Source organism: Anas acuta, chromosome 2 (genome assembly GCF_963932015.1).
Source record: "Anas acuta chromosome 2, bAnaAcu1.1, whole genome shotgun sequence".
NCBI classification, from domain to species: domain Eukaryota; kingdom Metazoa; phylum Chordata; class Aves; order Anseriformes; family Anatidae; genus Anas; species Anas acuta.
The window spans coordinates 63948370-63976053 of NC_088980.1; the positions used below are offsets into that span (position 1 = coordinate 63948370).

General features: G+C 39.4%; 1 protein-coding gene across 8 annotated transcripts; it reads left to right on the forward strand.

Moving 5' to 3' along the window:
• Positions 1 to 362: 362 nt before the first annotated feature.
• On the forward strand, positions 363 to 27667 carry TBC1D7 (TBC1 domain family member 7). Of its 8 annotated transcripts, none has more exons than XM_068670504.1 (10): positions 363 to 508; positions 1347 to 1551; positions 2003 to 2123; positions 2853 to 2933; positions 6636 to 6823; positions 8165 to 8302; positions 10008 to 10153; positions 17439 to 17568; positions 18629 to 18755; positions 27529 to 27667. In XM_068670504.1, the coding sequence occupies exons 3-9, from the start codon at positions 2012 to 2014 to the stop codon at positions 18734 to 18736; spliced, it is 903 nt and encodes a 300-aa protein (XP_068526605.1). In that variant the 5' UTR covers positions 363 to 508; positions 1347 to 1551; positions 2003 to 2011; the 3' UTR covers positions 18737 to 18755; positions 27529 to 27667. The 8 variants fall into 8 exon arrangements, with proteins under 8 accessions (XP_068526605.1, XP_068526603.1, XP_068526608.1 ...); XM_068670502.1 differs by having other exon boundaries at positions 383 to 526; positions 1980 to 2123; XM_068670507.1 differs by having other exon boundaries at positions 383 to 526; positions 2003 to 2172.
• Positions 27668 to 27684: the final 17 nt, after the last annotated feature.

Below are 27684 nucleotides of genomic sequence, written 5' to 3' on the forward strand. Positions count from 1 at the left end.
GAAGAAATTAAAACACGGTGTCCCGTAATTTTGGCAGCACAGGGTGATTTTTGGGTGCTGGCCTTCCCCCCGTGAGGGCCTTCATCTGATGTGAGAGGTGGAAGTTTTAGCGCCGGCCACAGAGGAAATCTCATTGCAAAGCCCAACAGCTTTCCACAGGTTACTGTGACTAAACCATCCCTCCCCGTCACAGTGGATAGCCCACACTGCTAAGCATAAAACAGTAAATAACACAGAGTGGGGAGAACTTGTATGAGGGATGACGGTTTGCTTTTCTGTTTGTTTGTTTGTTTGTTTTTTGTTTTTTGGGGGGGGGGTTGGAGTTTTTAACCCTTCTTTGTCCCGTCCCCCCGCGCCCCGCCACGGGGCGCAGCGCAACCGTTGGTCACGCGGGGCGCGGCTCAACCCCCACCGTGTGGGCGGTGCCCGCGCATGCGCCGCGCGCTACCCAGCCGCTGTGTGGGGCCGCGTCCGGCTCCTGGAGGTGGGGGCCCGGCCCCGGGGTTTGGTGAGGGGAGAGAAGGGGGTGTGTGTCTGTGTGTTATTAATTACCGTAATTAGGATCGCATCGGTTCTTTCTTATAGGTGGTGCTCATAGTCGGTGTGTTGTTCCTGTTCTATGGCTGTACTGTCAGCTCGCCGCGAATGGTAGAGGCTGAACGTTTTCTAAGTAGCGCGTATTAAAGTCAAACAAATATTTTAAGGGTAATTGAGCGTCTGTACCGCCTGAACTCAGCTTGTAAGGGCTGCTGAGCCCTTAAATGCACAATGCGTGAATATCACAGTCATTTTCATGGGGACAGCGTGTAACTGGAATATCCTGCAAGTAATATAAATATTTTTTCCTCTGGCTTGGAGATGGTATTTGTCTGATCTCAGTATTAATTCAGGCCTTTGCTGCTTTATATTTTTCCGGTTGGTCTTGACTATGATCCTACAAAGCACTCAGAATGGACTTAGTTTGAAAAACAAATAGGTCTAGTGCATATATGAGTTTGCTGCTTGAAAAAATGTGACCTTATATCTGCAAATGCTGTGCCCCTATTGTGTGTGCTTTAGTTTAGCATGGAAATGAATAATTTAACTAGGAAACATTTTTGATATATAATTCATCTGTTACTGTCCCTCAAAACAAATAATTTTTCTCCAAATTTTGCTGTTGTCACTGGGCTTAAAAGTTGAGGTTGTTTGTAACTCTTTTGAGTTACAAAGCGTAGTTTTATCATATTTGTAAGCCTGCAAAGGAGAGGAGAGAATTGATATGTAAAGGTTTGAGCTGCATTGAAGTATAAATGTTTGTTATGAAACACATAGTTCTCGCTACAATAATTTACCATTGTTTCCAGTGCAAGGATGAGACAGTTATGTCCGTTTAGTACCAGAATGACGAGCTCAAGAGTGGGGGTGTTACGGTGCCTGATAACAACATGAACATTTAATTCAAATCTGCAACTTAAGAACAAAACTACAGATCTAGCCTTATCCTTTCCTATCACTTCTGTGTTACTGAAGCCAACGTTGGATTGCTCTTGTCTCTGGTTACCTTGTCTGGTGAGTATGAAACCTGATGAATTTTACTTATTTGTATAACGGTTGCATGCGGTTAGAATTTCTGTAGCCAACATTATGTCAGGCTCTTAAATGTAGTTTTATAGTAGTTTTGAAATATATGAAATCACCTAAGAAGAGACTCTCCAGCATGTTTCGAAACTGTAATGTAATTTACTGCAGGAATAATAGTGTAAAAAAATCACTCTTTCATTTCAAAATTGTATATATTTAGATCTTGTTTAGGTCCAGTTTTTATTTTTATTTATTTTTATGATCGTTTATGTTAGCATATGATGTAGAAAATCTTGGAAGACTTTCATATTCTGTAGAGTTTATTAATATTATAGAGACGTAGGCAGTCAGTTTTTATCAGTGTGCAGCAGTATTTGACTTTAACATAATATGAATTTATACTTGTAACTCAAAAGGGGAATTACTGTTTCTCCAAAAGAAATCAATCATGGCTGACGACTCTCAGAGAAACTTTCGCTCCGTGTATTATGAAAAAGTGGGATTTCGTGGAGTTGAAGAGAAGAAGTCACTGGAAATTTTGTTAAAAGATGACCGATTGGGCAAGTCAACTTCATTCTTTCCTCTGTTCATTTGGTGATTTAGCATCAGGTAGGGGAGGGTATAATGGATGCTTTGTAACAGCTGCGCTTAATACTCACTAAAGTTTTTCATCCTTTACCTTTAATCTCTCAGTTTGTACTAGCAGTCCTTTGAGTTTCAAGGAGTTGAGGATATCAATTGTAAAAACTATTAAGGATCTGTGCTTACATGTTTTTTTCTCTCATTCTCTATGCTTAAGTGAAAACAATTAGTGAAAACGATTTTATCTGAAAATACATATCATGCTGTATACATAAATGTGTATTATGCTGTTAGTTCCGTCTAACCTCAAAATGATGATTTTATTATTGCTGTTGGTCTTTGAGGAATGCCTGTAATGGAATAAAAAGATAAAAGTTGTCCCTTTAACAGAGCGCTTAATTGCTTTGACTTAGCAACATCGCAACAAAATGCCTATAAAAATGGTAGTTTCTTCCTAGTGAAAGCTGGGGCAGCTATAGTTTTGTTGTAAATCAAGCTAATGTACATTATTTTCCAGAATAAATACTGTTACAGTTTATATAGCGCATTCTATTCCCAACTGAAGTGGTGAAAGCATTTGTAAGTAACGAATCATGAAAGTGGAGATTTCTATCTGCTTGTCATACTTAAGTAATTCATAGACTGGGAACTATTGATATATTAAACTTTAATGTTTTTCTTCAATTTTTTTTTTTATTTCTCTACAGATATTGAGAAGCTTTGCACGTTTAGTCAAAGGTTCCCTCTCCCATCCATGTATCGTATACTGGTGTGGAAGGTTCTTTTAGGTATGAAACAAAGCATCTGTGATTCTCCGAAGAAATGAGCACGTAGAATGTGCTCTCTCTCTCTCAGAATAATCCATGTCATAAGTGCTGTACTCTCGTTTACTGACATATTTAGTCTATTTTTACATCTACTGTGGATGCACAATAGCAGTTACAAAGCTTAACATCACATGCATACTTCCTGAGAACTTTTGCAGAAGTGTACAGAGAAGAGTGTATTTTAGTCTTAACGTTATCCAAGTAAGTCTATTGGAATGGATTTAAAAGGTGGTTTTTAAGGCACTGATACTTGATAAGGTTTTCAGTTCTGTTCCTAAAATAAAACACAACTGAGTTGAAGTAAAGTGGTGATTAAACTTGAAAAGCTAGGCAAACTATGGAAATGGATGTTTATTTTTAAGAGAAGCTTTGTGTTCTTGGTTTGAAGATTTCTTCTGGTTTTGGTTCTGTATTTGAATGGTATTTGCCAGTGAAGAAGTTACGAGGCCAGAGAGAAAGTATGGCATCCCCAGAAACAATAATAAAAAATAAATAATAAAAGAAAAATTCAATTTTCTTTGGAGGGTATCTGTCAGATGACCAATTGAAAAGTATTAATGACTTTGCAGTAGGTGGTCAAGTGTGTCAGATTTATTGGATATGAAGTGATACTGCTTGGGGACAGGAGGGGTTGTGGAGGCCCTGGGTGTTCTGACCTGTACCAGGTATCTGGAGAGGTTCCCATAGAGTTACCAAGTGTAAAGAAACACTGTTGTACTGGTTGTGGAGTTAGGTTGTGTGACTGAATCTCTGAAAGAGAAATGTGACCTATTGCACTCTTGGTGGCTGAGCATGCCACTGCTGAAAAGCTTGAGGGTGACTCCTATGCTAAGTGTTGTATCATTACAGCTGTGGTCACACCTGAGATGCTGCTTCGTCAGGGAGACACCTGCAGTGTTTGTCTGCAGGTTGGCTGCAAGCTGCTGTCTTCTGCCCTCTGCAGCCATCCTGCTTTTCCGTTGGCTCTCTTGAGTATGCGATACAGTTCCCATAAACATCTCCTGTCTGAGGATTTTGGCATGTGATTCATAGATGGATGGCTCTTGCTTCAGATTGAGTAGTTGGAAAAAACAACAACAACAAAAACAACACTAATTTTTTATCCATTTCAGGATGCGTGTTTATTTTAGGTTCTGCCATAATCTTGAAAGTTCAAATAAATGTATTCTCTTTCTCTTTTTTTGTTCTCCATGTGCACTACACATGGAGTTTGAAATAATGTATTAGGAAGTTTTATTTGAATTATAAACAGTCTTTTAAAATATTTCTTTTCTTTTATTTTCCCCTTCATTTTCCTACAACTTAAAAATTGTGCCTTCAAAATAATGATTATTTGGATTTGTAAGCCTTTTTTTTTTTTGCGGGAGGTGGTAAATGAAGAGTGTGTGGAAAGTGTAAGATGTAAAGTATAGAAGTTCTTATACATTTGATGAAATTCTGTATTGATTACAGAACTACCTGATAAAAATCTCTGCAGTTAGAGCACTAATTTTAGGATGAAAAGAAATCTTGTAATCCTAGGCCTAAGTGAAGCAGTCAGCATCCTTTAAAGAATTTGTAAAAGGAAATACAGCACAGGTGGTTTGAACAGGTAACTTAGTACAAGATCCTTCAGCCAAAATTGTAATAGCAAAATACAGTCTCTTGGCAAATTTGCAACTCACTGCAGAGCCACTGGTATATCTTTGACTGTTTTAGATAGGATGATTTATGAATCCATGTGATTATATAAACTGCAATGATTTTTAGGCTAGTTCCATCTGAGTTAATTGTATGGAAAATTACCTCAATATCTGTGTACACAGGAGGAAGATTTTCAAAGCCTTTTTAATTTATATATATATATATATATATATATATATATATATATTACTATTCTGTATTTTAAAAGCTTTTAAAATAATTTATTTCAAGTACACAACCTGTAATTTTGTGTAATCCCTGGGTGACCAGAGTACAAGGAATTTTCTTATGCTGCATCATAGTGTTAACACTGATTTGAAGAGCTGGCTTTCTAAATGGCAATACAGAAGCTCTTTCCCTAAATTACTGGAACAACAGCCCAGTCCATTTCTGGTGGGAGGTATTAAATCTCTAAATAATGTTAATACTTTAACAGAAGGGATTCTGTCCTCTCAGCAGAATCATTTCAGACACCTGCCAAGCCTTGGTGCTGTCCCAGGTTACATGGTATGTCAGCGATGTCTCTTAACTTCCTGTTCAAGTATGACTCGTGATGGTGTTGAGGCTAAAATGTTTTTTAGACATCCCTGTGTTAAGATTCTTTTCTGTCAGCTCAAGGCAGTCTTCTCTATTTAAGCAAAGCAGTTGGCAGTGTGTGCATACATAGTTGTTGACTCTGTTTTTGCATCACATGAAAAACGTTCTGATCTGTCCCGGCTTCTGCAGTGCAGGTGGATTTGCAGTTGGGAAATAAGTTGTTACTGTCTGTTGTGCTTGATACTAAAACTCAGCCATTTCATGGTTTAACACTTGACAACAATATTTTTATTTTAAATGAGAGATGAAAGGAACAGGTAGCCTGTTTAAGGACTGAGTTTTGAAGAATATTTTGTTCTCGTGGGTTTTTACACTAGGAGTTCTGCTCCACTGGTGGTATGCAAGAGGCATTTATTTGCTTTGGTGTTTCTATTGAAGCCAGTCACAGTTCTGTTTTGAACATCAACGCACAGTAAGGTTGAGCCTTGAGTTAGGGGAAGGATAGAGTGAAATGTTGAGCATCGCTTCTGGATATCATAAACAACTCTTTTTTTTTTTTCTGCCTCTCTATTTTGATACTTTTTTTTTTTTTTTTTCCTCCTAGGGAACTAGAAAAATGTACTATACTGAGAAAGTTAAACTTGCATTGAAATTTGGGTGTTAACTCTTAATCTTTAATATGCAACTGTGGGATTGATTTTGCTTCTGAATGTTCTTTTAGAGAGGATTAATCTCTATGGTACAGCGCACTAAGAAGTTTCCGGCGGAGTTCTACCAGTAAACTTTATAATGAGATTGGGATGTACAGTATGTTTGCATTAGTTAGTTGCATTTATATGTTTTCTGGTCATCTCAGATGAAGCGTGTAATTTCAGAACAAAAACAGCTAGCATATATAAATATCATTCTGTATTTGTTCTGTTTTCAAAATAAAATGAAGCTACACACAAATATGCAATTAATACTGTATTAAAGCTTACAGATAGGTATAAACAAGTAACAAGTCAGATTCACAATTGAAAAATAAGGCTAGCTTGGTGAAGAAGGAGAGTACACCAATAAAGTTATTTTTCATTTGTCCCAGTAGTGACATTTCTTACCAGCGCATTAATGTAATATAAAAAGGAATTAGCATTCATTTGTTGAAAATTTCGTAGAAGAGCTTCATAAACAATTCTGAACAGTTGATGAGAAACAATAGTACAAGTTTAGATTTTGTCTATGCTTGATTAAATACATAGTTTATTTTTGTAAATCTAATGCTAAAGTGCTTTCTTAGCTTTTCTTCTTGGAGGATTTTCTCCCTGTATTTGAACAAGATCATAGAAAAATTGCACTGCCAGGTCTTACGTTTTTGTTGGCAGATCTCTTGGAAGGGGAGTTTAGAGTGCTCCGTTTTTTTCTCTTTACAGTTGCTTTTTTTTTTTTTCTTCTGCTTTTTAGGAATTATTCCTCCTCACCATAAATCTCATGCCTTGGTGATGAACTACCGGAAGGAGCAGTACTGGGATGTACACCATGCCCTTCGTGTAATTCGTTTTATCAATGATTCTACCCCACAGGTAGATGTTTTCCTCCGCATACATCAACTGGAATCAGGAAAATTGCCTCGAAACTTGGCGTTTCCTTTGGTGAGCTGTTGTTTTGATAGTCTTTTAAGCATACTGGCTAACTTTATGCTATATATTTATACTTTATACTATATATTATTTTTCTTAGCATGTAGCTAACTTACACTATAAGCCTGTGAGAAACTGAGCTGCATGTAGCAAAAGTACATGTAGATAAATTTATGCAAGGGGAAAGAAAGACAGAGAAATGCTGTTATAAAATAAGGTATTTTAGTAGAAGTGCTTTTCTTTTTTTGTTCCCTTAAATACTTATTAATACATACAACTTTAAGTGTCTTTTATATACTTCCGTTACTAGGCTTTTAGCCTTTTTTTATTCTAGTTTTCACTTTAGTTTCTTCATAGCAATGAAGTCAAAATGACTTTACTGGATTTTCTAGATTGTTCACTTTCCTACAATGAGGATAATTCACAGCCAGTACAAGCGCTGATATGTAGCAAATTACATCATGTTTCTAAATAACTTGTTTTAATATTTGTAATTGAAATGAATTGTAATCTGCTCCAAAGCTTATGATACTACAGCTTACTGCTACTGATGGTTACGTGAGGACAGACCGTGGATTTGCATCTGTCTTGTTACCCCAAGTCCTAATATAGTCAGTACTGCCTGCTGAAGGAAAGCTTTAAGAAACACAGGGCAAATACAGTGCCTCTCCTGATGCATCTTCCCAGTTGAGAGGCTTCCAGAGCTAGTTGTTGCTGGCTGGTTTAGACTTAACTTACCTCTATTACTATACCAGTAATTGTGTTTTAGGTGTGCTGGTACCTTTTGGTGGGAAAGTGTAACCTCTGGAGAAGGGAAGATAGTATGCCCACCACATGCTCTAGTTTTGTATTGTGGGGAATAATCACCTGGAAAAGGTATTTATTTCTAGCTATTGTGTAGCTAACACCCATGGCAAAGGTGTTTGAGGGGCCTGTTTCGCAAGGAAAATATCTGCTGCTATGTAGTAAAAAACTTAATGTGGGGCATAGAAGTAGGAATGTTGCTCTATGCCAGTAGGAGGTAATCTCATTTAAGAATATTTGAGAACTTTGGATCAGATTTTTTCCAAATTCCTGTTGTCTGCTTGGTTTTAAAAGCAAGACGAGTCTTATTTGTTTTGCTTTAAAAGGTATCTGGTCACCATAATGCAGCTGTTGCCCAGTGCTTTATTTATGAATGAATATTTATTTATGTTTATTATAAACAGGTAGTATTTATCTTTATATGCTTTGGTTCCACTTTGGTTTTGCAAAGAATAGGCAAAAGGAATGTAAGAATAACTTAAATCAGGCAGTCTAATACTTCTTTGTAGTTATTTTTTGTGTTTTTTTTTTGGGGGCTTTGTTTTCCAGGAGCCAGAAGATGAAGTGTTTCTTGCTATTGCTAAAGCAATGGAGGAAATGGTGGAGGATCCTATAGAATGCTATTGGCTTGTCAGTAGCTTTGTTAATCAGCTGAACAGCAAGCATAAAGATGCATTGCAACAACTGGTAAGGGAAAGATTTTTTTTTTTTTTTTTTTGTGAGGAAAGCAGTAAGTAGGGGAGAGTAAGGGAGAAGGAAGTCATAGAAAGCATGCATGCTGGGTGTTTTGGAAGTTGCAATGCATGGAGGTAACCACAATGTCAGAGGCTGCATCCATGGATTATATTCTGGCAGGAGTAGTGCTTTTTGCATTGTGATGGTATTCTGCTGTAGGAAACTTTGTCCAAAATAGCAAACAAAACCAATTTTTTAATGTTGCATTGTAGGTTTTGACTTTTTTTTTTTTTAAAGTTAGCTGAAGCTTACATTGTATTTAGGTGAATTATGTTTCATACAGTTAAGAATTCTCTTTATTCAAAACAATTAAAGATATAACAAACTTAAGGACATCTTGACTTAGGTCTTCTGCTTTTTTGGCTGCATCCCTGGCATTCATATGCTGTTCACTGGATGACAGTGAGGCAATGCACAATTGTTTTGCTTTATAAATGGAGCAGAGTATTTTGTGTCTTCAGAAAGACAGCATGTTACAAACTAAGTTTCAATTAGAAGTGTAACAGAACTTTGTCACTGATCATTCAAATGCTCTCAGAGAATGTTCATTTTGAATTTCTGTATTACTGCTTTATAAAAGTGATTATAAAGCAAATGCATACTTATAAAAAAAAAAAATCCTTTGTTATACAAAAGCTTTTGTAATTCTTCAAATAGTCGTAAAAGATAAACATTTTAGTTAATATCCACTGATATAAAAATATGAGCATCTGCTCTGGCAATCAGTGAAAACCTGTTGCAGAAGATGATGTATGTCCTTTGTTATTCTTGGAACACAAAAGTACATTTTAAGTCTTTTCTGCTTCTACCAGAGGTGATACCAACTATACCAATTTCTGTATTTTCTTTAAAAGGACAGAGGAGTGTTTTTAAAGAAGGTATGTGCCTCAGTTACATAGGGATGTCTCCCTAAGTTTTTATTTTAATGTACACATTGCACCAAGACTGGATGTTATAATGTGGATGAAGGAAGTGTTTTTTTTTTTTAATTTGAAAGCTGAAGTTATTAGCTGCTTATCTAATTATAAGAAAAAGTATAAAGACAATGAAATTTATGAAAATGTGTACTGTTACATTAGACTTTAAGCAAAATGAACATTATTCACATTTTTAAGCCTATTTGTATGATCTTCTGTTGCCTTTTCTAAATACTTCATTTTCTTAAACAAGAAATCAATATCCAGCTTTTATTATATTGCACAGGGATTTGCTCTGAGAATTGTTTTTCTTGTTTTCACTGCACTGTGTATAGGTTTTTATGATGCGTGCTAAGATTATTACCTTTGAGGTGAATGAAACTCAATTTTACTTGTGAAGATAGCAGTGATTGTTGCAGGTTTAATCTCTGCATTACATTAAGGTCTCGAACACCTCATTGCATTAGTGAATAGTGCGTATTTTGGAAATACTGCTAGTGATCAGCAATTTAAAGAACCTGGGGCTATTTATTTACTGAAGTACTAAATTGCAAAAATCAGTGATACTTTTATTTTGGAACACCAAGATTTAGTTAAAATAATGTAAGTTCAGTATTTTAACGTGTGTTTTTATGCTTGCAGGTCTTCAAAGACACATCTTGCTTTACAGTGTGCTGTAATAATGGAGGAGAGGATACTCTGATGTTACTTATCCTAAAATTTTCCGATTCCTTTTTCAGCCAAAAATTCTGGAGCAGTATTTGAACATTGAAGATAACAAACTCCTGATGCACCTAAAAACATGTGCTGCAATGAGCAAACTCCCCTATGATCTTTGGTTCAAAAAGTGTTTTGCAGGCTGTTTACCTGAGTCCAGTTTACAGAGGCAAGCTCTTTTTTTTTCCCCTTTCTGTTTGTAATTGCATAGTAATTTTAGCTCCTTGTTACCATAAGCAGGCAATGAGCTTTCTGTATCTTTATCTGTAATGAAGGTTATGAAGTTAGCTTTATTGCTGACTTGGAAATGACAAAATTTGATTTGATCCCACTTGTTACTGACGTGAGGTAATCTGAGCGTGATCACTTCTGGTATTGACATGTAAAAGGATGGAGTTAAATATAGTGGCTTATTCTGTTTCACACTTTTTGTCTCCTAGGATTTAAAACTCCAAATCCCCTCTTAGTGATAGGCGGCTGAAAGGAGTTAGTTTTCAGTTTTTTAAACCAAAATGACTCCTTAGGGAGTGATTATAATACTGTATTACCACCAGATGAAAAAGATTTTGGGAGTGTTGGTTTTAATTAAAAAATAAATACTATGGCAGGTTAATCATTACAGAGTTCTTAAAATAGTGCAGCTATTGGAAATAGGCTGTCCAGCTTTGAAAAGGGGGAAGTTCTTGTGCATGGTAATTTTCCAAAGGGCCTTTGAACTGAAGCTTCTGTGATTTCTCTAATTCTGCCATCTGAAAACTCTTGGAAAGTGGAAAATTCAAGTTAAATGGAAAGAGGAATAAAGTTTCCGCATTAACATAGATGCTGCTAATAGCTGAGCTAGAAGTGGTACAGAGAAAACAATGGTCTCATTTTCTGCTGCCTTTTAAAACTTTGAGAAGAAACAAAGTGCAGGGGAAATCTTACTCCAGAACCTCCGGGACTTCAGTGGCTGCTATAAAAATGCTGTCCTGGTTTCAGCTGAGATAGAGTTAATTTTCCTCCTAGTAGCTGTTAGGGCAGTATGTTTTAGGATAAGAATAGTGTTGATAACACACAGATGTTTTAATTGTTGCAGAACAGTGCTTACACTAAGGGAAGGACTTTTCATCTTCTCACTCTGTCCTGCCAGTGGGCAGGCTGGGGGTACAGCAGGAGCTGGGAGGGGACAGACCCAGGACAGCTGACCTGAACTGGCCAAAGTGGTATTCCGTACTGTATGGGGTCATGCTAAACAATATATAGGGGTGGCTAGCCAGGGTGGAGGGGTTAGGCTGGGTCAGCAGGTGGTGAGCAATTGCATTGTACATTACTTGTTTTGTACACATTATTATTAGTAGTACTATTATCATTATCATCATTTTTTCCCCGTCTTTAATAAACTGTCTCTATCTCATCCCACAGGCCTCATTTTCCTGTTTCTATCCCCCATCCCAGAGAGGGAGGGGGGAGGGTGAGTGAGTGGCTTTGTGGTGCTTAACTGCTGGCTGGGTTAAACCACAACAAACACTAAAATTGAGAGTTTTGTTGAATGCTATATAGAAAAGATACTTTGCTTTATCATGGTAGAGTTGTTTGCAGTCTGAATAGTGAGTGCAGTCTTTCTTGCTTATCTGGGTTCTTACATTTTACGAAGGCAAGTGTGGAACAGCTGTTTTTTAAAATATTTCCCCCCCCCCCCCTTAAGAAAATATGAGGGTTTTAGGGAACAAGCTATAAGATTAATATTTATGCTTTTCAGTCTTGTGGTGCAGTGGTCTTTTGAGGTTGTGTACATTCTACTGTTGGCAAGAAAGGTGTCTGACAGAAAGCAATTCTTGGAACAAGAACTGAAAGAGTTGGTGGCAGACTTTTTGGTGTTATCCTTTGTGCTGCATGGCCATCGTTACATATGTAGTTCTTCTTACCAACACCTGTAAGGCTCTGAAGTAGTCCATGCTGTATAGAGGTTGTGTGTGATGTGAAGGTTAAAAGCTTTTACTACTGTTGGGGCCGCAGAAATTAAGTAAGCATGTATAAAATGTTTGTTACATCTTTATAGACAATTGAATATGTGTGATTTGTCTGTATCTCTGTTCCACATTTGTATTTATAGGCTCATTTTTAGCAGGTAACAATTGACCTGGTTTCGTCCAGTTTTCTCTGTATGAAACTTAATACAGTTTGTCACATAGATGTGACTGTTCTGCCTGGGACTTGCCAGTCTCCTCAGAACTTCATTTCTGTAGGCTGCTGGGATACAAAATGACCTCCGCAAGCATTAGGAACCACTTTCCATGTCTTCTAGTAGATGTTTTAATTTACAGCTTAAAGGATTTAATATTGAGGCTGTCTTCTGGCTAAGAAATCTGCAATAGAACAGCTTTGCTGTTGAGGATTCCATTCTTTTGACATTCCTGTTGAAAACTGCATATTTTGTGGAGCTGTCTCATCTAGACAGTGTAAAACAAAAAAAATAATCTAGATGAAGGACATCGATTTTTCCTATTTTATATTGCCAGAATTTTCTGTTTCAGCTTCTGTAATTTTGAATCGGTTCATTTACATAAAATGTTTTATCTAGTTAGTGTACTGTTTAGCATTCTCATATTCTATTGTAATTTACTGGTATAAAATAATTTGACCTGAAAATATTTGAATAACTTTTTTTCTTTGTGGTAAATATCCAAATATTGTCTTCTTTATATCACTCTGCAGTAAAAAACTTAGGAGGGTTGGAACTTCTGATGGTGCAGCAATCCTATTTACCAACAATTCTTGTGTGAACATGATAGAAGTGCGCTTTTCCTTGACAGTTTAGGTTTCTGAATTACTCAGTTGTAATGAAAATAGCCTCATTTGCTAAGGAAATAAAATACTTTGTGGGCAGCATGTGACAGATGAGCTTAGTTAATGCTTGGAGATTCAGTTTGGATTAGAATCTAGAAGCCCGAATGCTTATCTGAAATGTATCTAAATGGCAGCATTGGAACTGCTGAGAACTGAAAACAGGTCTCCAATTCTCCTGTGAGTTTCACTTACCTTTTCCTCATGTGAGAGATGACATGAGCGCAGTATTTTTATGATTTAATTTATCTTACGATTTAGTACTACATTTCTTAGAGAGGTTGCTTGCTTTGTCAAAATCGTAGCCTTCTCTGCCAGGCAGCTAAATTTAAATTTCATCACTTTTTCAAAGGTGTACAAGGTTTGGATGTGCTATGCAGAAATTTTATCCAATAATGGTGAGATGAATTGTACATAATACCAGCTGTATTCCTGACAAGTGTTGTCATTTCAGTATACATATTGTTTCATAATACACTTCTACTTTTATCATAGGTAAAAGTTGTGCATCAATTTCATTTACATTGGTTTGGCAAACCAATGTAGGAAGCTTTTAGGTAGAAACTTTTATTTCAAACTTATGCATTGTCTTACCTCTGCTTGTGCTAAATGCTCTTAAAATGTAATAAGCTTCTTTCCAAACGTCTTTAAGGTGCCACATTGGTAAAAAGTAGAGCAGACTGGGCACTCTGAAGGCTCTGTATCCTCAGGGCTCTATTATTGCACTTGGAATTATAGACAGGCAGCTTCCTAGAACACGAACCTACCTGCCTATAGCATGGATTCCAGAGAGACAGAAAGGATTACTTCTCTCTGAAGTGGGAAGAAAACTGAGCTGCACCTTTGCTTATACTCACCATTGCTCTATTTGCTCACATTCTGCATCAGGGTATCTGGTCATCTGTTCAGCAAGTCCCATGTGTGGAGAGTTTTCAAATGGCGCTGTGTGGAGCCTCAGCTGGAGAGCCTTGCTGTTAAAGCAAGGTGTCAATTTTGCAGCTTCAGCTCTACAGGCCAAATTACACCTCAGCTGTCAGTTTGCTCTGATGTAACAGAAATAGTAGAGCTTTGCAGATATGGTTGTGTATAAGCCAGGCATTTTTTATTGCTTCGTGTTGCCTGTCATGTATCATACCCATAGCTGACGTTGTCAGTCCTCAGTGAAGACTTGGCGCAGTAATAGCTGGTGGGTTGGGTGGGTTTAGGTTAGTGGCCTCTGGTAATTTATTTGTGGCAAAGTATTCTGTAGTTCTCCTGAAATCCTACTGCCTTTCAGACTGGCACTAATGCAGGTATTAATGTACAGCTTGTGCAGTTTTGCAACTGTGATTTCTGTGTCCTGCATAAATTACATCAGTTGTAAAAAAAATATGAGTCATTTAGTAGAAACAACAGAAATATAAAAGATGCCTTAAATTTACTGTGGAAGGGATGTGGGCTGCTACAGTTTCTCTACTCTACAGAGAAACTTAAGTCACTTGTTTACCTATGTCTAAATAATTGAGCTGCTTCACAGCTGTCTCCATGACTGGTGCAAGATCAAAGTATGATGTCAGGATGAGACTTGTTTGTACCTCATTGTGTACTTCCACATCTGTTTCCATTGGAAGGATACCTAGATGTGCAGAGGAGCGAGTAGTGGTTCTCATTAAATGTCTATGGACCAGATGAGTGCAGGACGAGAACCAGGGAATAAGGTTGAATGATCCTACCCGGCAGCCTGGGTGTAGCTTTTGCAGGGAGAGGGAAAGCTGTGAGGTTCGCAACAACTTTCTCAGAAGAAGAGAGCACAGCAACACTAGGATGCTTTTTGCTCTAGTACCCCGCTGTAGTGATTGAGGAACCTGAGAAACGCCCTTGAGAATGTTGTTTTTTCATGCACATACAAATCATGTCCTGGCTACAGAAAAAAAAAAACAACTCAGTGGAAATCAAGTGTCTTCCTCTGAGTAGTTCTTGCCATTCTCTTTACTTTCATAGCTTCCATTGTCTTTATATTTTTCCTTGTGGTTTTTACTACTATTTCACTGTTCAAGAAACACACAGGAGTGCTCTCGTGGCTAATCAGTTACAATTATATATCACGGAGGATGGTATCATTACAGTTTTTTATGACTTCAGTGTGCACTTCCTTTTTCAGTGGTCCTGAGTAGGGCTACAAGCACAGTTGCATGGCATACGTTACAGTTTTCCCATCTCTGAGAGGATCAAAAAAACCTGCTAAAAGTTATAATCCCTGACAGTACACTTGATGCTTACATATACAAGTTTTTGGTGTTACTTAAGTAGTGAAAGTATAGGTGTTACCATCAGTAAAGATACAATGCGTAAAGGTTGCTATTTTAGGCTAAAATAATCAAAATAATTGTTTCCTTGAAACTGCCTTGTTGGTTTTTTTCTAGTCAAAGTAAACATTTTTCTGACACAGTTTGTTGCAGTTTCTGGTTCTATGGTACAGACAAGGTACTGATTGCTGGTCTGTTTATCAGTGTCACGGTCAGTCCATTATTGCTGTTACTGGTGGAATTACGCTGACAGTACCAAGAGCTGGAAATGTTAAGGGGGAAAAAACAGCAGATACAGCTAGTTAGTGCTAACATCTCATCCACTTAGCAGTGTACCCTCTTCCTGTTAGAAGCTGGTGACTTAGATATTGCGTTTGGTTTGCCAGTGTTAAAATACTTGTTCTGGAATCAGACTAAACAATAGGAAAACATTTGAGTTTTTGAGCATGAAATGTAACCTACTGTAATGTAATTCTGGGGACTGGAGTCAGGGGACTTGGAAGCAAAATATGGAAGAAGGTTGAGTAGTGTATGTTAGAATTAGTAGGTTTATACAGAAACTAACACGGGGTTTAATAAAAACCTGAAAAATTCTTTACTGTCTTTGAGTCTGTATTGTCGTTTGTAGTTACAGTTCTGATGCCCATGAAACACCTGGGAAGCTATGCTTGGGTTCTGAACAGAAAGGTTTGAGAAGGTATATTAGAAGTAAATCGGAATCACTTGTACAATGTGGAAGAGGAATGCGTTCTCAGTTTTCTCATAGCCTTGCTTAAAGCTTCTAGACTTGACATCAACATCAGTTTAATACCTACAGTGACCACTTGTCCTGAGATGCTTGAACCACAAAGGAAGCAAAATTTTAATTGTTCCCATCCTTGTGGGTTTTGTAGTCATTTTTAATCCTATAAAGGCAGGGAAATAAAAGTAAATTGCGAAGGGGAGAGAAATTAGTTATGCCTTTTTCCCCCTATCTATCCATGTAGGTTTTTTGTTTGTTTCCTTCATTTTAAAGAATAGTTGTGGATATTTTTTTGTATTCTTTTCCAAGCCTATTTATTGTAAGTTAAATTCAGTTAAATTCTGGTCTCTCTTTTTTTTTTTTTTTTTTTTTTTTGAGGAATGGAGAGCTAAAAGTGGTGTCAAACCAGCTATATGGTTGGAAGGTTATCAAGCTGACAAAGATTTGACTTGAGTCACAGTTTAAAAAATTAATGCTATGTAACAGCAGCAGTCATTCCACTTTAGGAGTTTAAAAAAAAAAAAAGCCTTTGCTTAAAGGTGTGATACCAACTCTTTAACACAGTTGTCAATGTTTATGCCTTCATTGTGTTCTCTTGGCAGTCCAGGCTGAAGTGCAAGTTCTTCTGAGACAAAAGGTGATGTAAAAATGTTTGTGTTCTGAAGAAACACACCTGTAGATCCAAGTTTGTAGGTGGGCTGCAGAAGATGCTTACCAGTTACAGTTACTGAATTCAGAGATTATGGAGGATAGTATGTGATCATGTCCCTCATGTCAAAGGAGAAATGTTTATTAGAAAGGAGAAACATCTGACAGATGGTTTCACACTGATTTTGGATAATCTTTCATCCCATGTCTGTTGAGTTGGGCCAGAGATAGAGCTGCTGGCTGAAGGATGTGTTCAAATTGTTACAGGCTGTTCTAGTAATCCGGATTTCTTAATATTCTCAGTTCTGTTGCTAAAGAACTTGCATCCTTTGGAGGCCTCTTCTTCAGGTGTCTTTAAAACTGTGACGTCTGGGCACAGCTTCAAGGAAGTAGTAGGAGTGCTTTGTTAATTCTGAGAGAATCTGTGCACAGTGGAATGGATTGAAATACTTCATAGTTGTTCTTTGTGTATAATTTGAGTGTTATGGATATATCTTGCTGATGTATCATATTTATATCTCATACAGGAAGGACCTTGAATATTTAGCTGTTTGAGATGTAGTAGTTGAGTAGTTCAGAATTTCATCCTTTTGAATTTTCATCTACTTAACTATTTGAAGAGCGCTTTTATTAAGTGTGCTAGTAAACTGTTTTTTTCACTAGGAAAAATTCTCACCCTTACTATGCTATGTAGAATAATTGTCACAGTTAAGGCTATTAAAACAAGATTTACTTGAGCCTTGCAAACAGTTGCATTTCTAACCAAGAACATACGCTATGTTTGCCATCACTCTACTCTGTACAGATTGAGGAGTTGTTAAAATGTCTTTTATTTACCCTGATGTGAATAATTAATGTATTTGCTGCTATTCAGAAAAAAAACCACTGTTCTAGTAGATAAACAGGTAAGGACTACAGTAATGTGTAGTGATTGCTTTTTCATCTTTTTTTTCTAGAGTTTGGGACAAAATTATTAGTGGGTCCTGCAAAATTCTTGTTTTTGTTGCTTTGGAGATATTGTTAACCTTTAAAATGAAAATAATAGCACTGACTACAGCAGAAAACATCACCCAATTTCTGGAAAATGTAAGTACTCTTCTGTGCTTCACAATTACCATCTATGGTTTATAAAAGTGTTTTGTATATCATAAACATACCATAAGGAGCTATTACATTATTTCCTGAGAGTAGTGCTGTAGTATCAAGGTGCAGGGAAGAATGAGAGGAATAGTTGTTTCTATTTTTCTAAGGTAAAGCTTTTATAGAATGAAACGATTTTTTGCTTTGTGTAATGTGTTATCTATGTTTGTGCAGATTTGACAATATTCTTATGATACTGAAGAGTGTTTCTGTGAAAGTAAGTGCAGATGAAGTTAGGTTCATTTTTTCCAGAACCTCCATGTAGGGCTGGAATCTGGCACCCTTTGTATTCCTTTACTGTGTCCACCTGTAGGCTCAAAGCACATTGTTTGTTGATGTAAGGATGATAGGATCTTGAACTTGACCCTGAACTTTCCTTCTGTGGATGGTAGTGAGCATGACAGCAGGGTTGTAGGATCCTAATGTAAGCTGGGTTAGATGGATTAGATATGTTTGTGGTCATGGATGGCCAGTACGAGTAATGCCTAATGTCAGATGAGAGGTGTGAAGTGAGAGATGCCTGAGCAGACACCTTCTCTTGTTTTGTAAATAAAAGTTTTATATTTAAAATGTGGGACTAACATGGTGCATGTAGGGCTGAGGGATGGCAGGATGGAGAGATTAGATTATAGTTTAGCTTTGTATAAAGAGATGAAACTTGAACTTGAGGTTTAAAATCTTTATTTGGAACAACAGTCCAAATAAAGTACATTGACAAGGCATCTTAACCCAATCTTTTGCAGATTCCTCAAGATAACACTGATGCTATTGTCAGCAAAGCAGTGGATCTGTGGCATACACACTGTGGGACTCCAGCACACTCAGTCTAAGAACTTTCTTTGTTTATGGAAGTTTGGGGAAACAGAAAGGACACTTGAAAAGTTTCCTTTTAGTGTGATTCCCTTATCATGGTGTAAAGTTCTTAATTTCTTCTTCTGTGTAAAGATGCTATTAAAGCAGTTTATGGCATAATGATCAATGTGTAAATATTTTTCAATAAATATAGATGGAGCGAGGATACCTAGTGCGATGTGATCATGTCCAGAGTGGTTCTTGGCCTGCCAGCTACAATATTCTGATTGCACAGTTTGTTCTAAGGCTTTTGGGGATGTAAATCTAACTCCTGAAACAAGGTAAATAAACTGGCTTGTAAAAAAAAAAAAAAAAGTATGCCAGCTTATACTTGATATCGCTAGTTACTACTTGGAGGTGCTTTTAACGTGAATGTCTGCTAGTGTGCTGAAACTTTTTGATGAACAAAAATCATTCCTTTGCTGGAATGGAAATGTGCATGTACTCTGTGAATACTCTAAATGTGCAGGTAAGTGTTCTGGAAGAGGCATCACGAATTTGAAGTAGACATCGCAACAACCAGGTGAGACATGCTGTTCTGAAGTATCTCAAAATACTTCCATTATGTCAGCCAACTCTGTGTGGCTTATGGCTGCACCTTGTTTTTTGTCTTTCTTTAAGTAAGATGATCTAGAAAGGTGTATAAATTCCACTATGGTTTGGAAAAATTAAATGCAAACAATATTCTGCAAAGAGGGATGTCCTGAATCAAGATTAGAAGTGTCAGTCAGTGTTACTGCTTTCAGACTTGTCAGCGAGTGTTCTGCCGATCACTATCTGAAGGCTTCAAACTATCTGAAGTCTCTTGTTTCATTTTTAATTTATAAATGCTTTCTCTGTCAATAGGTAGACCATAGAGCTGCTCTGGCAGGAGAGACAAAGATTGTGGTTGAAGTTGGAAGGGACCTCTGGAGGTAACCTAGACCAATACCCCTGATCAAGCAGGGCCATCTAGAACCAGTTGCTGAGGACTCATGTCCAGGCAGCTTTTCAGTATTGCCACCCAGACCCAACCCACAGGGAAGTCTGTTGCCTCCCTGGGGCTTGGGTGAGAGACATTGCTAGGAAAGTCACTCACTTAGGATGGCCCACCAACTACTACCCTGCTACTGTTTTTTCAGGCTCGTAATGATGAAGTAGCAAAAAGTCCGAGAGTGATCAAAAGGGACTTGAGGGCTTTGGGGCAACTAGTTAAAGGTCCAGGGGCACAGGTTGTGTTTGCCTCTGCAGTTCCGATAGGGGGGATCGATGCTGACAAGCAGACTCGTCATAATACATGGCTTTGGGACTGGTGCAACCGGCAGAACTTCAGGTTTGTTGATCATGGGAAGGTCTACATGACACTGGGCCTGCTGGCACCGAGTGTGGTGAGCCTCTCAGAGAGGGAGAAGGGTTTTTGCTCAGGAGTTAGCGGGGCTGGTAGATAGGGCTTTAAACTAGAATCGAAGTGGGAAAGGGATAAGACCAGGCCTGCTAAGGGATGGTGTGCAAGAATCAGAGGGTCTGTATGCTAGTGAGTTCCTTTGCTCTGCTGCATAAGGTGCTGCATGCAGTGAGGCACATTTGAAGTACTTCTACACAAATGCATGCAGTATGAGGAATAAAATGGATGAGCTAAAAGTCATGGCCCAGTCCCCCATCTACATCACTGGCATAAGTGAAACCTGATGGGATGAGTCCTGTGGCTGGTGTGCTGCAATAGATGGTTACAAGCTCTTCAGGAGGGACAGGCAGGGTAGGCGGGGTGGTGATGTACGTGAAGCATGGGCTGGAGCGTGTGGAACTTCAAGTTGGGGATGGCAAAGTTGAGAGCCTCTGGGTAAGGATTAAGGAATGAACAAATAAAGGGGATGTCATTGTGGGAATCCATTACAGACCACCTGGCAAGGATGACAACGCTGATGAATTATTCTTTATGGAACTAAAAGATGCCTCGAGATCTCCCCTTGTCCTTAAGGGGGACTCCAACTTGTCAGATGTCAACTGGGATTACCACGTGGCCGACATGAGCAAGTCCAGGAGGTTCCTAAAGCACCTAGATGATAACTTCTTGGTGCAGGTGCTAAGGAAGACGACTAGGAAAGGTGCCCTTCTTGATCTGTTGCTGGAAAACGGAGAGGGTCTTGTGGGGGATGTGGCAATTGGTGGCCGTCTCGGTCATAATGACCGTGAAGTGGTTGAGTTTAAAATTTTTGTTGACAGAAGGAAAACTGCCACCAAAACTTCAGCCCTGAATATGACAAAAGCAGACTTCAGGCTGCTCAGGGAACTAGTCAGCAAGGTCCCCTGGGAAACTGCTTTTGAAGGTATTGGTGTCCATCAATGGTCAATCTCTAAGCACTGCCTCCTAAAAGCACAGGATCAGGCAATTCCAAAATATCAGAAGTCAAGCAGGCAGGGCAGAAGGCCATCCTGGCTCACCAGGGATCTTCTGGAGCTTAGGCAGAAAAAGATGTATGGCTGCTGAAAGCAGGGTCAGGCAATGAGGAAGGAATACAGGGGCATTGTTTACATTCATAGGGAGAAAATTCATGTGGCCAAATCACAATTAAATCACAATTAAGAGTTGAAGCTGGCCAGGTCTGTGGGAGACAATAAAAAGGTTTTTTTAGATATGTGAACAGAAAAAGGAGGACCAAAGAAAACATAGGTCTGCTACTTGCTGGGGAAGGTCTCCTCACAGACAATGACATAGGCAAGGCAGAGATGTTTAATGCATTCTTCACCTCTATCTTCAACGTTGATGATGGGCTTCAGGACCCAGCGTAACCTGAGTGGGAGGACAATGATGGTGGGAGTGACAGACTCCCAACTGACCCTGTACGTGTGCGGGATTTGCTGCTCCACCTGGATCCATACAAGTCCATGGGTCCGGATGAGATCCATCCCAGGGTGCTCGGAGAGCGGGCTGAAGTCATCATGGGACTTCTCTCAATTATTTTTCAATGATCTTGGGAATCTGGAGAGGTGCCAGTAGACTGGAAGTTGGCAAATGTTGTGCCAATTTTCAAGAAGGGTAAGAAAGAAGACCCTGTCAATTACAGGCCTGTCAGTCTCACGTCAGTGCCTGGTAAAATTATGGAGAAGGTGATTCTTGAAGTGATTGAAGCGCATCTGGGCGACAATGCAGTCATTGGTCCCAGCCAACATGGGTTCACGAGGGGTAGGTCCTACCTAACACATTTGATTTCCTTTTATGATAAGATCACCCATCTAGTTGATCAGGGGAAACCAGCTGATGCGATCTTTTTGGATTTTAGTAAAGCTTTTGACAGTTTCTCATGGGATCCTACTGGACAAAATGTCCAGCATACAACTTAACAAAAACATCATATGATGGGTGAGCAATTGGTTGACGGGCAGGGTTCAAAGGGTTGTGGTTAATGGGGCTACATCTGGCTGGCGGATGGTCACCAGTGTGGTCCCCCAGGGCTCCTTTTTAGGGCCAGTCCTCTTCAATGTTTTTATAAACAACTTGGATGTAGGACTAGAAGGTGTTTTGAGCAAATTTGCTGATGACACTAAACTTGGAGGAGTTGTGGACTCTGATGAGGGTGGAAAGGCCTTGCAGAGAGACCTGGACAGATTGGAGAGCTGGGCGATCACCAACCACATGAAGTTTAACAAGAGCAAGTGCCAGGTCCTGCACCTGGGACGGGGCAACCCTGGCTATACGTATAGACTGGGCAATGAGATGCTGGAGAGCAGCCCCACAGAGAGGGATCTGGGGGCTGTGGTTGACAGCAAGTTGAATATGAGCCAGCAGTGTGCCCTGGCAGCCAGGAGGGCCAACCGTATCCTGGGGTGCATCAAGCATGGCATCACTAGTCAGTCCAGGGAAGGGATTGTCCCCCTCTACTCTGTGCTGGTGCAGCCTCACCTTGAGTACTGTGTGCAGTTCTGGGCACCGCAGTACAAGAAAGACATTAAAGTGTTTCTTTAACTTAATGTGTTACTTACTCTGGGCTGTGCTGAAGAAGGGGAGTTCTCTAGAGAATAGTGCTGAAGAAGGGGAGTTCTCTAGAGAATAGGTAACGGCTTAACACCATGCTTCTTTCAACTGTCTAAGAGGCTTTTGTGTATATCTCATGTGCAGCTTTTGCTATGGATTTATGAAGGATACAATTAATGCAAAAAAAAAAAAATCACAACCCTTAGTGAATTCCCAAAAGACAAAGTATGAATCTGGCTAAGTTATGCTCAGTTAATTTTTTGGTGATGTCTGCTAAGTTGAACATAATGCTTTAACTCTGAGGCCTACTTCCCGAGAGAATAGAACAGCAAGATGTGAGCTGTCACTGCCCCCATCGTGTGATGAGCAGGGTTGAGGTCAAAGTAAGATGTCTTTGTAGTCCCAATTTACAGCAGAGTCCACCATTTGGGAAGCTTTGTTCTGTGCCTCCAGCGATTGTAATCAGTCCAGAGCTTGGCATGCAAGCAGGGCGAAGTGCAAGGTCTTGGAAGAAGCTGTGGATACCCCAACCCTGGAGGTGCTCAAGGCCAGGCTGTGTGGGGCCTTGGGCAACCTTGTCCAGTGGGAGGTGTCCCTGCCAATGGCAGGGGGTTTGGAACTGTGTGGTCTTTAAGGTCCCTTCCAGCCCAAACCATTCTGTCATCCTATGATGCATGGCTAACAGTTGCTCTTCAACCTCTTGCACAAAAACACTGCAACAGTTAGTGTCTAGCTATGCATTTTTAGTGGGCAGTCTGAATCTGTTCATTTATCTGCTACAGACTATTCGTCCTTACAGATTCCTTTAAAGTTTCACATAGCTGAGCATCCTACTGAAATGCCTAGCTAAGTAATTTGAGGAACGGGTTAACTTTCTGATTTGTCTTCTGCTAGCTCCATGTCATTGCAGGACTGTGGTAAGAGTCATCTGATGTTCATTTATTTTTCTTTCCTGAGAACCTTGTTGTTGTTGTTTTAATTTTATTGACATTATTTCTGCTTGACTGACAGGGTATGCAACTGCTTGCTGCATACTTTTTTGTTCATATAGAACTAACTGCTAAGTTGTTTTTTTTTTTTTTGTTTTGTTTTTTTTTGTTTGTTTTTTTTCTTTCCCCATAGACAATAGAAAACACTGAAGCATTCAATTTGGAGAGTGAAAGCTCCCGCCTGTAATCCACCCCTGCTAAATATCTTTGTGGAAATTGCAAACAAGAAAAATAAGCTTAATCTGGTCCAGTTCTCCCTTCAAGCAGTATTTTCTCTTTTAGGTTTAGAGGAATGCCATGTATGTGCTCTTCCATGTTGCATGCACTAGTTCTTTCTCAGTTCAAATGCAAACGTGTGATGGAAATTCCAGATAAGCAAAGTAATGGCGGATGTCAGAGGATGATGTTTGAAAAATGATGAGTGGTTTGAACTCTAGTGAGGGGCACAAAAACATGGAAAGAAAAGCAGGAGAGTGGAGAAAAAAGTGACTGAGATGGCAACTGAGGGGTTGATAAAGTAACAGTGATGTGAAACAGGTTTCTGTGGAAACAGAATTGGCCAGAGTGTCCTGAACAGCTGCTGCAGGGGGTGCTGTCTGCAGCCTGGAGGCTGAGGTTTGTTCCCCCACAGGGCTCCAGAATTATGGAAGAGCTCCTCACCTGGGGCTTCTGCTCCTGCACCTCACAGCCTGAGGGCGTTCAGGTTCCTTTTTCCTGGGTGCTGACTCTCACCTTCCAAATCGAGGGTTGCAGGCTGGCTTTCCTCATGGAGCAGATTGCAGTATCCCACTTCGCTAAGTACAGCAGAACCAGACTGTTTTCTTTGGCTAGGTTTTCTGTTGGTGTTCTGCTGGGTTAGTGTCTAGCAGCATGGAGTTTCCTGTGCCTTTGTAGGATTTGCTCAGTGTACCCAGCATGCTCCCCATCCCCCCCAAAATGTAGATGCCTAGAGGTGAGTGCTTTGGACTGAAGATTAGTTCTTATGTATGTATCTAGCTTTTAGATTATAGGTTTCATCATAGGTTTCAATAGGTTGTTAGAGGTATTTCTACCTCTTACCTCTCAGGGCTTATGTATCCATGTATGTAAAACTTACACACTCATCAAATAGATGCTAAAATAGAGATTATTGTATTTTATGTCCCATTAACAATGGATGTTGCAGCAGAGTGAATTCCGGCTGCACCTGGCTTTTGGCTGTTTCTGTGGGCTTAGTCACATTTCTGAAGCAGTTTGAACTAGCTGATAGAGGTAACATGAACGCTTTGCAGAGCTGGTCATTGCAGGCTGTCTGTTGAATGGATAATTTTTTTTTCCAACCCTCCTCTTCATTTCTTGCCTACAGATGGCATTAGATTGCGATTTGATTGCTAGTAATTGCATGGACTTTACTGAAGACACACTTGTCTCCTTACTTAGGCCAGTTGATGAAATGCTTCAGTCAAAACGTAAAAATATGGCCCTTGTGTAGGGATCTCTGTGCAACAGGTTAGTTTATGTTCTCACATTCCCTATGCAATGTAGTCCCACCAATATTTTTCTTTTTAAAGCATAGAAATTACCATATGTAACCAAAACACAATATAATTCTGCTTTGGAAACTGTAGCTAGCTGGGGGAAAGGGGATCTTTAGTCAAAAACAAGTTTTGTTTCTTTTTTTGTACTTATTTATCCAAACCTCAATGGATAGCTACAGACTTGCTGGCTGCTGGAATGGAAACATAGACACACACAAAGAACAGTTGGAAGGAGGTCAGTGAAAACTTAACTAAATAGAAACAAACCCAATACTAGTCTTTTGATCTTGGTATGTACCCACACCACCAAAGCAAATAAGCAGAATTTGGTTACTTAAAGCATACAGACCTCTCATTTTTGTGCGAGTGGAAGCCTCCATACGCATTAGAGCAGGGAAGCTGCTCCTGCCTGACAGTGATGGTGAGGATGCTGGGTGACAACAGTTACGTCTGAGGTCAGATGTTTTGCACCGTCAGTTATGAAAACTAAATAGCCTAAGGATATCTGTTAGCTTCTGTACTTCGTGCAGAGGGCTAGTGAAGCTGTTTGAAGGTACACACTTAGCCATGTAAAGAAAATTTCTCTTCCCCTTGTCACTGATTGGAGGCAGTAGCTTGTCACAGCCTGAAATGCTTTGCAACAGCTGAAACTACTCAGGAGTTTTGGGGCTGGGGGAAGAGAGGAAGAAAAAGAGCTGGATGGGCACAGAAAAGTAGCTGGATGGGCAGGTATGGCTGCTTTGCTAAACAGCAACAGTACTTGATTGTACCACTCAGAGGCATTCTCTTAATCACATTATTTGTGTGTGTGTGTATTTAGTGTTCACTGCCGATTTTGTTCTCCATCTTCATTAGCCTGGTGTTGGGTACAACTTCAGCAGCTGAGGTACCAGTCACTGACTACCCTTTGCCCACCTTCATTGAACCAGCTCACAGGCAGTGCCAGAGGCTCAGCCAACACGATGCCCCCACAGGTCAGCTCCAGTACATCTGTCTCTTCTGCCTTGCTCCCCACCAAGAAGCATGTATGTGTTGTGGTGCTGAAGTGCTGAGCCTAGCTGGCGGCAGAAGGGCTGGTATCTTTAGCTGCAGCCATTTGCTAATGTATTGGTCACTGGGACAGAGTGTGATAAAATGCACAGACACAGGAATGGTGTTTTTTTTTAAATGATTTTTTTTAAAGAAACTGCATACATCAGAGACAAACAATAATTTAAATACCATGCAGTTTCAGTATGTACAAAAATTAGGACATAGAGATCCAGTTTAATTTTTTTCTACTTATTTACATTGTTTTCATACAGCCATAATCTGTTAAATTACAATACTGGAAGAGCACGTTTGACAGCCACCACACTCACTCCTATACAAAGACGAACTATATACATACACTTGGTTATCAACTGGCAAATGTAACTGGTGCAGGAGTACCTGGGGCACATGGGAAAGCAGGTAATGTGCCCATCACCTCCTCTTTGTTTACAGAAGTTGTTCCAAGCTCAAGCGGACTAAACACCTGGGAAAAATTATTTGTCCCCCATTTTCTTTCCTGATTTTTATTAGCCTAGTCATCTCCCATGGCTATACAAAGTGGTTTTATTTGCAGGCACGTTGGGGAGCCCCTGTTCACATGTAACTGTGGGTTACCATCTTACCCTTTTTTGTGTGTGACTGTGTGAGTGCAAACATTCACTAGGCAGGTTGGAAGTGCTCCCAGTCTGTAGGTTTGTAGTGTTTCCACTGTACAGATGGCACTGTAGAAATAATGGATGGTGGGTTTGGTGTCTATTTGCAGTGATGACAAAGTGCTCTGGTTACACACAAGCCTTAGGCTGAAATATATTTGTGTAATGGGTTTACCTACTTTCAATTAATATAGTTAAAAATGAAGGTCTACTATATTATTTTCCTACCTTCTATCTCTTATGGTAGTGTCTAGTGTGTGCTAGACACAAAAGCTGTCCTGAGTCCAGTTACAGGAAACCTGGAGCCTAAAACTGTTTTAGCTGGCAATTACCTAAGGCGTGGAGTGTGGAAAGGCCACAATGCTGACCTTCCCTGTTAGTCATAAATACATCACCATGTCCCTACAGTTGACTCCTGGCAAGGGTGTAGGTAGTTGAGAGGGCAATGCCAGTGTTGCATTAGCTCACCATAACTTTTTAAAAAAACAAACACACAACACTTTTATCTAGAAGTTCCTGCAGTTGCTATTCTCTTTTTTCTCCTCAGTTTCAACCCGTTTCCATAGTCTGTAGGACAGGTGTCACATTACTTGGTTATTTTAAGGATGGATAGATAGCCCATTGGGATTCAGTAGACAAAATGTTTTTCTTCCTTAACTCTGGTATATTACATGCGTTATCAGCCCTGGAGACCAATGATTGGAATAGCAATTTTTGTTCTGAGTTGACTTTTTTCATCCTCTAAATGACACTTCTTTATTACTACTGTTAAGCTCTTCCTAATGTGAATGAAGATGAAGATGACTGGTATTAACTGAGCCTTCAGCAGGAATGTTATCATTATTTCCTTCATGTAATCCAGCTCGATGGAGGATGGAGAATCATGACTTTTTTTTTTTGTCTCCCAACAGAATTACAGCTACTTGCTGTTTGTGGCTTTCACAGACGAGAAAACCAAGTGCTCAAGAAAACAGATTTATAAACAAACAAACAAAAAAATCTAGCTGTTCCTCAGTCTGCTCACAACTTCCCACAAATGACAGAGCTGGGTGTGCAAACTGAGGACA